The 14961-nt window shown below is 36.0% G+C and overlaps 1 protein-coding gene across 1 annotated transcript in view; it reads right to left on the bottom strand.

Moving 5' to 3' along the window:
* The window catches only part of TYR (tyrosinase), a gene marked incomplete at its 3' end in the record, with an annotated part of 89366 nt that overhangs the window by 1732 nt on the left and 72673 nt on the right, over positions 1-14961 (bottom strand). Inside the window, exon 4 of the mRNA XM_081063726.1 lies at positions 3622-3803. Coding sequence (XP_080919852.1) covers positions 3622-3803 — 182 coding nt within the window. The remainder of the gene's footprint in view (positions 1-3621; positions 3804-14961) is intronic.

Below are 14961 nucleotides of genomic sequence, written 5' to 3'. Positions count from 1 at the left end.
GGGTTAGGAGGCTGAGTGAAAAAGGTGAAGGGATTAAGAAGTACAAATTCATAGTTACAAAATAGTTATGGGGATGTAAATTAAAGCATAGGGAGTATAGTCAATAAAATGGTAGTAACTATGTATAGTGCCAGGTGTATACTAGACTAGTCAGAGGGATCACTTATTAAATTATATAAATGTCCAACCACTATGCTGTATATCTGATACTAATATAAAATAATATTGAATGTCAACTATAATTGGAAAAAAAAAACAAAAAACTGATAATGAAAAAAAAAATCAAAGGATGAGGGAGTTTGGGGAGAGAGAGAGAATCAGTCCTTAGTTCCTGCTGTCCCTCAGTCAGTTGCATTTCTGCTTTTTCCACAGTTTGAGTCATCCTGTTCCTTGAGTTTTGTAAACTAATGAATTCTCCTTTTATCTAATCTCATTCCTATGGAGTTTCTGCTATTTGAACTTCAAAAAGTCCTACTTATTTAAAAAAGTTAATTATATGCCTACTACAATAAAAGATAAAGTACCTTCGGATATTCTGGAATTACAATTATATATAAACTTCAAATGTAATAAAAGTGAGATCCATAACCAAGGAGAAAAGGAGTATTTATTTAATAAATTATCTTGGGAAAAAATAGGTAGCAACATGAAGTAAAATTTAAAATGAGACTCACTTTACCCCATAAACTCAATGATGTTCAGAACAATTAAAGCATGGATATTCTTTTATTCAATTCAGAGAATTTGTTAAAAACTAATTTTATATCAAAGCCTAGTATTCATTCAAAGAAGGTAAAGTGGAACTTCCATGGCTTAAAAGGGGCTATAGGGTTAAAACCCTGTCTATTTCTCCTATGTTTTGTTCTTCCTTCCTTGGCACTGCCCTTTTGTTAGCTGTCACTAGGATACCTCTAAATACCTTAGAATTTATTAAGCATAATTTGAACAGTACTGCAATTTAATGTTTGTGGTTTCTTTTTTTCCCCATCAGGAAGGGACAATAACTTGCAAATGATAAACATTATCAAATAAATTATAATATAAATGATTTATAACTTGGAATTATATTAATTTAAATCTAAACAATGCAAACCAACAAAGCTAAAATAAAGTAATTTAAAAATGTTAAAATTTTGTTCCATCAAACATAAAAGTTATTGTTTTTAATGTATTTTAGAATTGTTTTGAAAATGTGACTACAAATGCCTCACTTATATTGCTATTAGTCACTTCAATAATTGTACATTTAAAATGTCCAATCAAATGCACAGTATACAGAGGTCATATAGTAAATATAATTTCCTTTATTTTATTTTTAAAGATTTAACTAGAAATTAGTAATAAATACATTTAAGTCCTTATTGTGACTCTTTGAGTCTCTCTATCTTTACTCCTCTGATGGTTTTTGTTCCCTTTCAGTAAAAAGCACCCTTTGGACAGTAGGGAAAAAACAATGAGGTGGAACATATGTATACAAGACACATGGGGAATAAAGAGAACCCCCTCTCCCATGGAGTAATGGAGAGATCGTTAATGTGTGATTCAATATTTGCAACTTACTAGCTTTGTGAAAGAATTAGTCACTATTTTTATGTTATCAATTGAGTTATCTATAAAACAGAATAGATATCACTACCAGATAGGGTTATGAAGATTGGCAGAAATAACAATTTTTATGAATCTTTGAAAACTGTTATCAATATGCTGCTTTCTTTATCTACTGTGGATATTTACACAAAGAAGGGAAAAAGTGTTACTTGAAACTGTTCCTCTTTGACTCACGCTAAGCCCCTTCCCTTACCATATATCTACCCTTTGCAAAATTCCCTGTTCTCAGTTATCTTAATGTTTTCAAAGAGCCAATCTCCTCTGCCAGCCATTTTAGTATTCCTTCCATTGGCTATGCTCTTCAGCTAAGGCAAAATAGGTCAACCATATCTGTTCAATTAGGGGTCCCCCAACGGGCAGGAAAATGTTGATAAAGTACAGGTTCTCTCATTGACCCTAAATCATGGTTTTGCTATGCCATATACTAACTGGATGGCCTAGGACAAGTTACTTAAATTCTTTAAGCCTCTGCTTTCTCATCTGTGAAAAGGAAAAAGAAATAATAGTACCTACTTCATATGGTAGTAATGAAGATTAAAGGACATAATGCAAACAGCACACCTAAAAGAGTTCCAGGCACATAAAAAATACTCAATATGTGTTAGCTATTATGAAACGACTAAATTTATCTCCTCGGTGTAATTCTCCATTGCTCATACTACTCAAATAGGAGAATTTAGATACAATAAATACACTTAACACTTTATACCTCTATTTTTCTTGTTATTCTTTTAGTTTAAAATATTCCCTGCGCTCTTCTATCTGCTACCTGCCTGCTCATCCTTCAAAACCTTGTCTTATCTATTCAGATGAAATATTAAGAAGTCATTGTTTTGTTTTCTCCTCTATGAATTTTATGACTTTCTTGCTACACTTAACACAGCCTCCTGTTTCATTCTTTCTTGCACAATTGTCTGACTTCCACATTGAATTTATAGCTCTTTGAGGTCTGCCACAAGAGGTAGCAAGTTGGTATATGTCATTCATTTGTTCATTTTGTTATATTTATCTGTGTATGTTTTCATGGATTATCAATGAGTATAATGAAACATCAATGCTTGTTGAATACCTCTTACCGACAAGCCTTATGTTGTTTTACTGCTTTTGGTTGTTGCTCCTCTGTGTTAGTGGAAAGCAGGTTGTAGTACAGTGAAGAGGACCTCCTAATGTTGAAATCTGACTCCCCTACATATTGGTGTTTGATATTGGGGAAGTCACTTAAATTCTCTTAGTATCAGTGTCCTCACCTCTTTCTAGGGATAATAATACTTAAATAGACTGTTGGTTAATAATGCATGTACGGAATCTGCATGCAGCAGGCTCTCGAGATGGGGGAGACCATAAATGTCTGTTCCTCATTTATTAAGAATTTATTGAAATAATTCTTTCTACTCAGAAAAAAATATGTAAAACAAAGATCTAGTTACAATACCACTACCTTAATTATAGTCATAGCAATTATCATTATAATAGTTGTTGTTATTGTTATTATTATTATTATTACTTATAATCAAAATGTCCATAATTTTTCTTGGTAATCCAGCAGGGAGTTCCCAAAGGAATTCCCAAACTGCTGGATGTTTATCTGTGCCACACTGCCCTATGCCCTTTAACACACCTCATTCATTTAATTGTCATAATATCTCTGAAGTATTCTGACCCCAAATTTCAGGTTAAGAAACTGAGATTCAGGGAATTGAACTATAATTTCCCAAGGTCACACAATAATCAGCAAATAGAGTCATGTCTGAAACCCTTTTTTTTTTTCTGATTTTAATTCTAGTGCTCTTTCCATGGTTTTCATGTACAAGATGTATATTAGGCAGAGTGAATATAAATTTAAATATTCTTGCAACTTGGTTCATGTAATAAATTGGTGATAAAGATTGCAATGCACTTTCCCAATTTAAAGGATTTGGTGATAACATTGTAAAAACATAAGGTTTTGTATTCTCTCAAAAGAAACTGGTTACACTTTATTTAGAAATTCATAGGAAAGAAATTGAACTTTACCTGAATCTTGTAGGTAGCTATAGTCATAGCCTAGGTCTCTGGATGAAATAAAGAAATCACCATTTCTGTAGAGAGGTATGAAAGGAACCATGTAGGATTCCCGGTTATGTCCAATGGGTGCATTGGCTTCTGGATAAACTTCTTGAAGAGGTCGGTGCCTTCGGAGCCACTGTTCAAAAATACTGCAGAGAAAAGGATTATTCAGACTCAGAAACATACTGTTTACAAAGGAAATATTTGGATTTCTACAGTAAAATAACAATACATATCTGACATATGATTTTTTTAAAGATTTTTATTAAAAACATAGCACACAATATTATATTTGTTTCAGTTGTACACATAGTTATTCAACATTTATGTAGCTAAAGAAGTGATCACCATGATAAGGTCGGCAACCATTGACACTCTACCATGCTATCACAATATTATTGCCTATATTGCCTATGTTGTACATTACATCCCCATGCCTTATTTGTTTTATACCTGGAAATGTGGACCACTTATTGCCCTTTACCCTTCCCCTTACTCTTTTTAATTTTCCAATTACAGTTGACATTCAATATTTATTTTATATTTCAGATGTACTGCATATGGTTAGACAGTTATATAATTTAAAAAACAATCCCCCTGACTAGTCTACCTGGCACTATACGTAATTATTACCATATTATCAACTATATTCCCTGTGTTTTATTTACATCCCCATGATTATTTTGTAACTACCAATTTGTATTTCTCAATCCCTTCACCTTTTACACTCTGCCTTCAACCCCTCTCCCATCTATCAACTGATGAATCTAGTACCCATCTGACAGCGTACATAGTTATTACAATATTATTGACTATAATCCTTATGCTATATCCTACATCCTCATGACTATCTAACAACCAATTTGTACTTCTTAATCCCTTACCTTTTTTCATCCACCCCCTCAGCACCTCTCCCATCTGACAACCATCAAAACATTCTCTGTATCTATGAGTTTGTTTCTGTTTTGTTTGTTTATTTTGTTCTTTAGATTCCACATATAAGTGAAATCACATTGCATATGCCTTTCACTGTCTAACATACTCCACTCAGCACAGTACTCTCTAGGTCCATCCATGCCCCAGCAGATAGGAAGAACTCATTTTCTTCCCTGGCTAAGCAATATTCCACTGTATATATGTACCACCTCCTCTTTATCCATTCTTCTATCAACAGACATCCAGGCTTCCTCCATATCTTGTCCATTGTAAACAATGCTGCAATAAACATACGGATGCACACATCCCCTCGAAGTAGAGTTTTGGATTTCTTCAGATAAATACGAGGAAGTAGGAATACTGGGTTCTTCTTTGTCTCCTCTTATAGCCTTTGTTTACAAGACTATTTTGTCTACTATAAGTATTGTTACCCCAGCTTTTTTGTTTGTTTTCATTTTCATGAAAAAAAAAAACACATTTTCTATCCCTTTAGTTTCAGTCTGTGTGTGTCTTTCGATCTGAAGCGAGTCTCTTGTAGGTAGCATACATAAGGGCTTCGTTTTCTTATCCATTCAACCAACCTGTGTTTTTGATTGGATCATTTAATCCATTTACATAGAAAGGAATTATTGATAAATATGTAGTCATTCCCATGTTTGATTTTTATTTTTTCCATCTTAAAGAAGTCCCTGTAACATTCCTTGTAGTACTGGTTTGGTGGTGATAAACTGCTTTAGCCTTTTCTTGTCTGGGAAGTTCTTCATCTGTTCTTCAGTTTTAAATGATAGCCTTTGCTGGGTAAAGTACCTTTGGTCTTAGGTCCTTGTTTTTCATTACTTTGAATATTTTGTGCCAATCCTTTCTGGCCTGCAAAATTTCTGTTGAGAAATCAATTGACAGTCTTATGGGAGCTCCCTTGTAGGTAACACTGCTTTTCTCTTGCTGCTTTTGGGACTTTCTCTTTGACTTTAACCTTTGACGTTTTAATTATGATATGTCTTGGTGTGGGTCTGTTTGGATGAATATTTTTTGGGGACTCTCTGCACTTCGTGGGCTTGTATGTCTATTTCCTTCACCAGGTTAGGAAAATTTTCAGTCATTATTTCTACAAACAGATTCTTAATCCCGTGCTTTCTCTCTTTTCCTTTTGTTATCCCTATGATGCAAATGTTGTTATGCTTGATGTTGTCACAGAGGTCTCTTAAACTATCCTCATTTTTTTTTTTGATTCTTTTTTGTTTTTGCTGTTCAAATTAGGTGTTTTCTGCTACTTTGTCTTCCAAATCGCTGGTTTGATCCAGCTGAATCACTGCTTCATGTAGTCTGTTGTTGATATTTTTCTAGTGTATTCTTCATTTCTGACTGGTTCTTTTTCATGGTTTCTATGTTCTTTTTTATGCTCGCTATTTTCTTTATTGAAATTCACATTAAGTTCCTTGAGCATCATTGTAATACTTGTTTTGAACTCTGTATCTGGTAGGTTGCCTCCATTTTGGTTAGTTCTTTTTCTGGAGTTTTCTCCTGTTCTTTTGTTTGGAACATGTTTCTTTGTTTCCTCATTTGGGCTGCCTCTCTCTGTTTCTTTCTGTGTACTGGGTAGGGCTGCTATGTCTCCTAGTCTTGCCTGGTGGCCTTAAGTAGTAGGAATCCTGTGGGTCGCAGTCTCCTTGGTCAGCTGAGCTGGGTACTCCAGGAGTGTACTTTGTGTGGGTCATGTGTGCCCTCTGTTATAGTTGAGCCTTGATTGTTGTTGGCATATCAGTGGGTGGTACTGACCCTCAGACTGACTGGCTGTGGTGTTTGGCCATGTCCACAGCTTATGGACTGCTGTGTGGGGGTCTTACCCCATGAAGTAGATTTTGCCCCAGTGGGCTCTGGTGCCTGTTCAGACGGCCCTTTGTGTGTGCGGCTTGTGGGGCTAACTGGGTGGTGCTGTGCTGTGGTCTAAAGGCAACCTTCAAGTATGTTGGTTCTGGTGCCTCTTGGGAAGGACTGTGATGCCTAGGTCAGCCACTGCCTGTGACTGTCCGGGGAGTACCTGATAGGAGCTACAAAGCAATTCATATTTAATTGCTGCCTTTGCTGTACCTGGAGGAGGGTAGGAGAGGCCACACTGTGAATTGAGGATGGTTGACATCAGTATCAGGTCTCAGGTAGCTCTGCAAAAAGCCAGGACACTCTGAGGCCTGTTGCCACCTGCTGGCTCCCATAAGTTTCAGCTACTGGTAAAGCTTCCTGCAGTAGGCAAATTGTGTGAGGCAGGGTCTCACTGAGTCAGCAGGGTGGAACAGTGGAGCTCACCAAGCCAATCAGATTCAGATTTGGCTTGTGAGGGCGGGCTCAATACAGGAAAGATAGTGGCTGCCTTCTGGCTGCCTAAGAGAAGGGTCCCACACAGGGATAATAGAAACTGTCCCTCCAGTCCTCACCTGCAGTTATACAACTCAGTCTTTCCCCATGTGTCTCAGATGCCCCCAGAGTCCATCCGCAGGATCTCACGGTGAGCACCTATGGAACATATTTTTTTGTTTCCTCATTTGGGCTGCCTCTCTCTGTTTCTTTCTGTGTACTGGCCCTTTACAAGGATGCCTGGGTTTCCTGGAGCCTTCTCTTTTATGCACATGGTTGGAATGCCCACTGGTTTTCACATCCAGGAGTTGTGGGGGATCCTCTTCCTAGCACCAGTACTGTGGACTGGGGATCCTGGTGTGGGGGGTTGGGATCCCTTGATCCTTAGTGGGGAACTTCTGTGACCAAGATATTTCTCCCAATTTTCAACTGCCACACGTAGGTGTGGGACCAGCCTGTTTCGCATCTCTGCCCTTCCAACAAGTCTCAACATAACTTCTTTATATCCTGAGTTATAAAACTTCTGTTCATCTAGACTTTAGTTGGTTCTCTAGATTGATTATTCTATAATTTAGTCGTAATTTTGATGTGTTTATGGGATGAGACTAACACAGCATTTATCTACTCCACTATCTTGGATCTCCTAATAGTGATTTATCCATATCTGACATATCTTAAAATCCCAAGATGTGGAAAGACGCCAAATATATTTTTCATGCTTTGAACATATTTTATAGAGGACCAGTTTATGCTGTCAGGCTCTGATGAAACTCACTCATTTGAAAGAAATATTAGAGGATAACTTTGAAAAAGGAATTTCTTAGAAGATAAATGAAACTTACATGACAAGCTTAGACCCTTCAGAATGCTGTAGAAGGTAATTATTAGTTGAGTGACAACTCAGTTATAGTTGTAAGTTAAATGTGTTTCTTGTAAAGAAAGAATATACGAAACTAAATTGGAATTAATACTGGAATTTGGTCATTTTTTTGGTCATGGTGAATGACTTTCAATTATTTCAACCATCTAGTTATGTTTGGTGAAATGTATGCTTAATGAATCTTGGAGCGAGAAAGAGCTCACTTTCCATATACAGGCTAAAAATACTTGTTTAGTTTTCCAACTTCCCCTGAAGCTAGAGTATGACCTCATGATCAACACTCGGTCAATCAGACATACCCATCCAAGACTTTGAAACAGGAGATACTGACACAAAGAGAAGAGGGCAATGGAAAACCAGTCTAGTAGTGGACAGTAGCAGTTGTGATAACATCAAGCTTTTAGGGCCAGCAAGGCCAGAGGTACCAGGAATAGTATTTGCTGTTCTGTGTTCTCCAGCATGATTTTGGCAGATGCTTGTCTGCTGCCCTCTCCATTGTTTCTACTTGTTCCTAAACCTGCTTCTCCATGATTTCCTGACCTATCCAATATCTTCTCAGCCAGAGTCAGTTTCTGTTGCATTCAATTAAGAACTCTAATTGGAACAATAGTTTAAAAAATAAAAAGATCAAAAAGGTCCAGGAAAAAAAAAAGAAAAAGGTTTAAGCTATAGCAGAATTTATAGTGGGTCATTAAAAGTGTTACAAAGAGAATGGCTTTGTGCTATTAGATCATATAACATGGGAGGAAGAACCCTACATCACTAGATCTGGAGTCAGAGAACACCCCTTGAGGCCTAGTTCTGTGACTTAAGAGCAGTATGACTAAGCAAATCACTGGACTTCTTGGAGACTTAGCCTTGTCATCCTTAAGATGAAAGTAATAATATTTGTCCTATCTGTTTCCAAAGGGACTATTCAGTGTGATAATTTTTATGAAAGTGCAAGCTAAGGAAACTATTGTTACTGAGTTATAAAATCTGAGTTAGGAGGTTAAAGGTTAATGCACAGTCAAGAGAATGGTATGTTTTATTTAAAAGTGATAATGCTTCAAACAAATAAACAAACAAAAGAATTTTAAAAAAATAAAAGAAAGAAACATTCTGAAGGACAAAAGAGAGCAAGGAAGCCAGGTGGCAGAAGTGGTGAATCATTTTTCCGTTACGGAAAACAATTCTATTTGCTTTCAAATACTAGCTATAGTCAAGGTTGGTTTTTAATTGTAATTAATTGAGGGATCAGCAGAACACTGTAAACACTGAAACTCTGGTCTCTGAATACCAAATGCTCCCTAACCTGCTCAATTATTAAGTATGTTTACTGAGTACCTACTGTGTGTCAAATTTTGGAGCAACATGAACATTTATAAAAACCTGAATTCTATGGGTTGTGACAAGGGAAATTTGTAAGATTGCTTAAGCTGTTTGATTTTCCTTTTCTTCATCTACAAAAGGGGAATAATATTTATGTCATGAAGGTATTGTGAAGGTTAATTAACATAGCATAAGTAAGATACATAGCAAAGTGCTTGATAAATGGTAAGCAGAAGCTATCACCATCCCTATGTCCTTCTTCCTCCACCACATTATTAATGTTGTACTGGGAGGACTTTACAACTGGTGAGAGAAATGAGACTTGCTGTAAGAGAAACACCAAAGCTGTGTATATTTGAGCTGGGTGTTTAAGAATGTTTATTATTTTGATGGGCAGAAATGGGAAAGGAGAGGATTCAAGAAGATTTGTTTTTCTGGTTGCCTCCATTTCCTCAACTGAAATAATTAGAAACTGGCTTAACAAACAAACCCCAAATTCTCTTCAAGTCCTAAAATTTTATGAATTAGTATTTTTAACTTCCACAGTGTTCTAGTCACAAAAGCATACTTATTTATTATGTACAATTCAGAAAATATAAACACACAATAAAAGTAAAAAATCACATGTAATTGTCCATAGTTTTGTTATATCTAATGTTTTTTTTTTAAAAAAAAATGTGTATATAACATTACATATGCATTTAACAAAAAAGAATTGTATTATGGATAATGTTTTATAAGATATTTTATTTGTACTCAACAGTGTTTAAACAATGTTTACCAATTTTCAACTAGTAAATCTATTCTTTCATGGGAATGAGACTCTCTGATAATTAATCACTCACCCATCCCTATTAAACTGACTGATTTAGTAATAGCCAATATAAAATGAGCTACTAGACAAGGGCTTGAGGCAAAAATTGTGCCTCTTGTCAATTGAGAAAAATCACTACTATACTCCAATTTATAAATAATCTTGTTTCTGCCAAGAAATAAAAATTCTTTACCTAGGTAAGACAAGGACATCAATTCTTAGCACCAAAGGATTTAATGGATGAAACCATTAATGTGCTCACCCACCTTATCAACCTTTTAAAATGAAGGTATTAATCTTGATTAAATTCTTCATTGGTGGTTCTCATCTTCAGTTAATTTCATCAAACCATGTCTAGAATGGCTCACATCAGAATACTAATGTTTAACTTAGATAATCACACTGATGTTGTGGAGGAAAAAACATCCTCTCACCAAGGATACATTTAAACTATATCTGTACAGTTTTCTGGAAGTCTGAGCAACAATGAAATGCACAAAAGAGAAATACTATAGGAAAGGTCAAGATGATCACACATGGAAACAAAAACGGATGTGTTTTATGTGTAAAAGTAACACAGGTTTTAGATCTAACATGGAAAGACTCTGGTCACTCTCATCCTTGCAATAAGGAAAAACTAGAAAAATGGAAAATCAATAATTTTTCTCAGAACCAAGAGAGAAGTGAAGTCCCAGGACAAACTGACTCCCCACAAACTTCAGAGATAAGTGCATTCAGATGAACACAAGAGATTTGCTTGCCAGGAGGAGAAGCCGCTGGACCCATGAACTGTAGGTATACTCAAACACTTTGATGAGTGGCTGGAGGTTGAACATGGATCCTAGTGATAATAAGAAACTTCTGGGAGCCACAGTCTTAGGAAGATTCCTACACATTTGGGGGTTTTACCTTCAGGAACTGTACCAGATTTTCACAATGAAGATTTGAGAAAGATCCCCTCCTGGCTCTGTCAGAGGAGAGAGGGAGGGGCCATTGTTAAATATACCTAGAGCCTTCTCCATAACAAAGCCCTTTTATCCAGGGGAAAAGACTCCAAGAGCCTTATCTCAGCCAGTAGAAGGGAATTCCTCTCAGTCCAGCTTCTTCCAGCCTTTCTGTCTCACCTAATGGGAAATAAAATATAGGCCACATGGGTCAGGGCTTCAAGGAAATAGACTGGGGGTGCTGCAACCAAAAGAGGGAGTAGGGGACAAAGAGGAAAAAAACTGGAGTTGAGAAACACCCTTGATAGTCACAGCCTCCAAGATGTTGGCCAACTAAAAGACTAAAATTAAATCAGAATATTTTAGAGCTCTACCCCTTCCCTCATATTTTATCATGATACCAACAGAGTTCCAGTATAATAACTGAGTCACAGCTAAAAGAGTTGCAAGACAGATAGTGTCTGAGGAATAGTAGTCAGGGAAGCCCAAAACCAAAAGTGGAAATTAAACAAAGATACTAGAGAAATTTGAAGCCTTTGGCACCTACACAATACAAAAATCATTAAACAAACGATTTGCCAGTTTAACATAAATTCTTACATTAACGACCTATGTACCTCAGCTCTTATCACCCAATGAAACATGTTTGACTTTCAACAAAAAATCACAAGTTATTCCAAAAGGCAAGAAAACAAGATAGTCTGGAGAGACAAAACAATCATCAGACTCAGCTCATATATGACATGGATTTTGGAATTAATCAGATAGGAAATGTAGATAGCTACGAATAATAAGTTGAGGTAGGAAAAGTAAACAACATGCAAGAACAGATAGGTAATGCAGCACAGATCCAGAAACTCTAAGAAAGACTCAAAGGAAATGCTAGAAATCAAAACCACTGTAATAAAAATGGAAATGCCTTTAATGGGCTCATCAGTAAACTACACAGCTGAGGAACAAAATCAGAGAGTCTGAAGATAGAAACTTCCAAAAGTGAAATGCAAAGAGAAAAAAAAAAAAAGAAAAAAGAAAAAACGTCAAGAACTTTGGGACAATTTCAAAGGGTGTAACACGTATGTAATTGAAATAAGGAGAAGAAAGAGTAAATAGAGCAGAAGAAATATTCTCCAATCAAAGGAATCAGAGAAGCCAAACAAAATAACTCCCAATGGCCAAAGTGGAACAATGTAGCCACAGAATAAATAAAGTAGTATTAGATTATAATCCAAAGTATAAAATAAATACAAATGAGTCCATACTGATATAATTTAATGAATAAATCAATAAATGGGGAAATACGTAAATCTACCATGCAGGATTCCAAATAATTATGTAGATACTCCAAGTACATAAAGCAGGTGGCACATAAGTCCCCACTCCCTATGTGCTATGTAGTGACTTTCTTCCAAAGAGTACAGTATGGAAGGGTGATAAAGTCATTTACACTTTAAGAAATCTGACATTTAATATTTTTCTACTTCAGCTTCAGGTGTACAGTGCAGGGCTCAGACATCTGCACAATCTATGAAGTGATCCCCCTGATAAGTCCAGTGTCCATCTGGGGCCTTATATAATCTTTACAACATTATTGATTATATTCCACATACTGTATTTCACATCTCTGTGACTATTTTGTGACTACCAATTTGTACTTAATACCTTCATCTTCTTTCCCATCCTCTAACCCTCTTTCCCCCCTTACATCTAGCAACTATCAGTTTTTTCTCTGTATCTCTGAGTCTATTTTTGTTTTCTTTGCTCATTTATTCTGTGCTTTAGATTCCACATACAAATGAGATCACATGGTATTTGTGTTCCTCAATCTGACTTATTTCACTTAGCATAATATTCTCTAGGTCCATCCATATTGTTGCGAATGGTAAGATTTCATTCTTTTTCATGGCAGAGTAATACTCCATTGTATAAATGTGCCATGATTTCTTGATCCAATCATCTATTGATGGGCACTTCAGTTGTTTTCATATCTTGGCTACTGTGAATTATGCAGATGCCTGACCACTGCACTATATACTGGAAGCTAAAGTAGAATAATATTGAATGTCAACTATAATTAAATATATTAATTAAATATATATAATTAAATATATATAATTATATATATATATATATGTATATATATATATATATATATATATATATATATATATGGAGGGAGGGAGGGAGGGGGAGAGAGAGAGAGAGAGAGAGAGAGAGAGAGAGAGAGAGAGAGAGAGAAAGAGAAAGAGAGATGCGATGTGAAGTAGTAAAGTACAGCATAGGGAATATAGTCAATGGTATTGTAACAGCTATATACGATGTCAGAGGGGTAGTAGGCTTGGGGGGTTATCACTCTGTGAGAGGTGTAAGTTTATGATCATTAGGTTGTTTTGTGTACCTGAAACTAATAAAAAAATAAAATTGAAAAACAAAACAAAACAGAACCTGCCAAACACTATTTCTGCCAGGTCATCAAGTTTAACATCAAAAACGGTACATCATGTTTATAGTATGCACCCTTGATATTATGATGAGAATGGTGCTTTACCTCTGCTGTTTTCCTCCCCCAAACACATAACTCTAGCCTAAATATTAGAAAAACATCAGACGAATGCCAATAGTGAAGAATCCTACAAAACATCTGAGCAGTTCTCCTCAAAGCAGTCAAGGTCATCAAAAACTAGGAAAGTCTGAAAATAGTCATAGCCAAGAGGAGCCTGAGGGACATGATTAAATGTAAACTGGTGTCCTGGATGGGATCCTGAGAAAAAACAGATATTTGGTCACTGCTAAATAATCCTAATAAAGTATGGACTTTGGTTAATAATAATGTATTGGTACTGTTTCATTAATCGTGACAAATGTCCTACACTGATGCAAGAGGTTGATAATAGAGGAAACTAGATGAGGGGCCTATGCAAACTGTGTTCTATCTTTGAATCATTTTTGTAAATAGAAAACTATTCTAAAATAAAAGTTTATTAAAACTACAACTACTAATCCAGAAGCCTTAATATTGTTAGATATTTTGGAATTGATTTGCTTTAGTACATTCACCACCACAACCACAACAAACATGTAACACACATATACAATAGAACACTTTCTATTCACTTATCTATTTCGCAAATAGCTGACTATATACTAAGCATCTATAATCGACTGGTTCTGTGCAAGGTACTGTGAAGTTCCCTGTCCTTGTTGTACTTCGAGTCTGGTGGAGGAGATAGAGAGTAACCAGAAATTGTAGCAATAAATCTATAATGACAGACCGACACATACTACAAGAAAGCAACACATAACAAGATTTAATGGGGAGAGCTCATTTTGTCTACAGCCTGTGGGAAAGTCTTTGATGGTGTACCAACCAAGAGTTGAAGAATGAGTATTTAGAGAAATGGTAGAGGTGTCTCTGAAGACTAGAATAGAATTTGAAAAGGGTTTTCCATGAGAGGTACATAGCAATTTCAAGGAATTAAAAAAATGACTGATATGTTTATGGCGAGCAAGGAGAGAATAGTTCAAAATGAGGCTAGAGAGGATTGGGGCCCAGATCATGAAGAGTTGTGGAGGCCATGTGAGAAATATTTGTAGATTTTCCTAAGAGCAACAGGAAGTCCAAGGTGGTGGGTGATAACATCAACAAATAGATTATCTTTTTGAAAAGACTACATACATAGTTTGCATTGTGGAGAAGGGACTGACGGATAGTAAGAGATGATGTACAAGGAGAAAGGAATGAGTGAGAATCAGTGAGAAATCAGTGAGAAAACTACATCTCAGCTAAAAGATAATGTGTGGCTATCCAAGCAATACAACTGCGGGATGAGATGTTGCAGAACACCCCATTTTTCTGGCTTATGCTGTGGGATAAGGTATGTTTATCTCCAAAGATGTAAATTACTAGAAAAGTGGTGTAACATGAGGAAAGAATGCTAATGTCATAAGTTTTGATGTTCTATGCTTGAAGATGCTTTTGAAACATTTCAATGGGGATGTCAGGTGCACAGCTGGATATTTGGGTCTGGATTTCAGAGCAAAATATACTCTGGAAATATAAATTGAGATACCATAAG

Source organism: Rhinolophus hipposideros (genome assembly GCF_964194185.1).
Source record: "Rhinolophus hipposideros genome assembly, chromosome: 10".
NCBI lineage: Eukaryota > Metazoa > Chordata > Mammalia > Chiroptera > Rhinolophidae > Rhinolophus > Rhinolophus hipposideros.
Note: the sequence above shows the minus strand (reverse complement) of the source record. Positions and strands in the feature narration are given on the sequence as shown.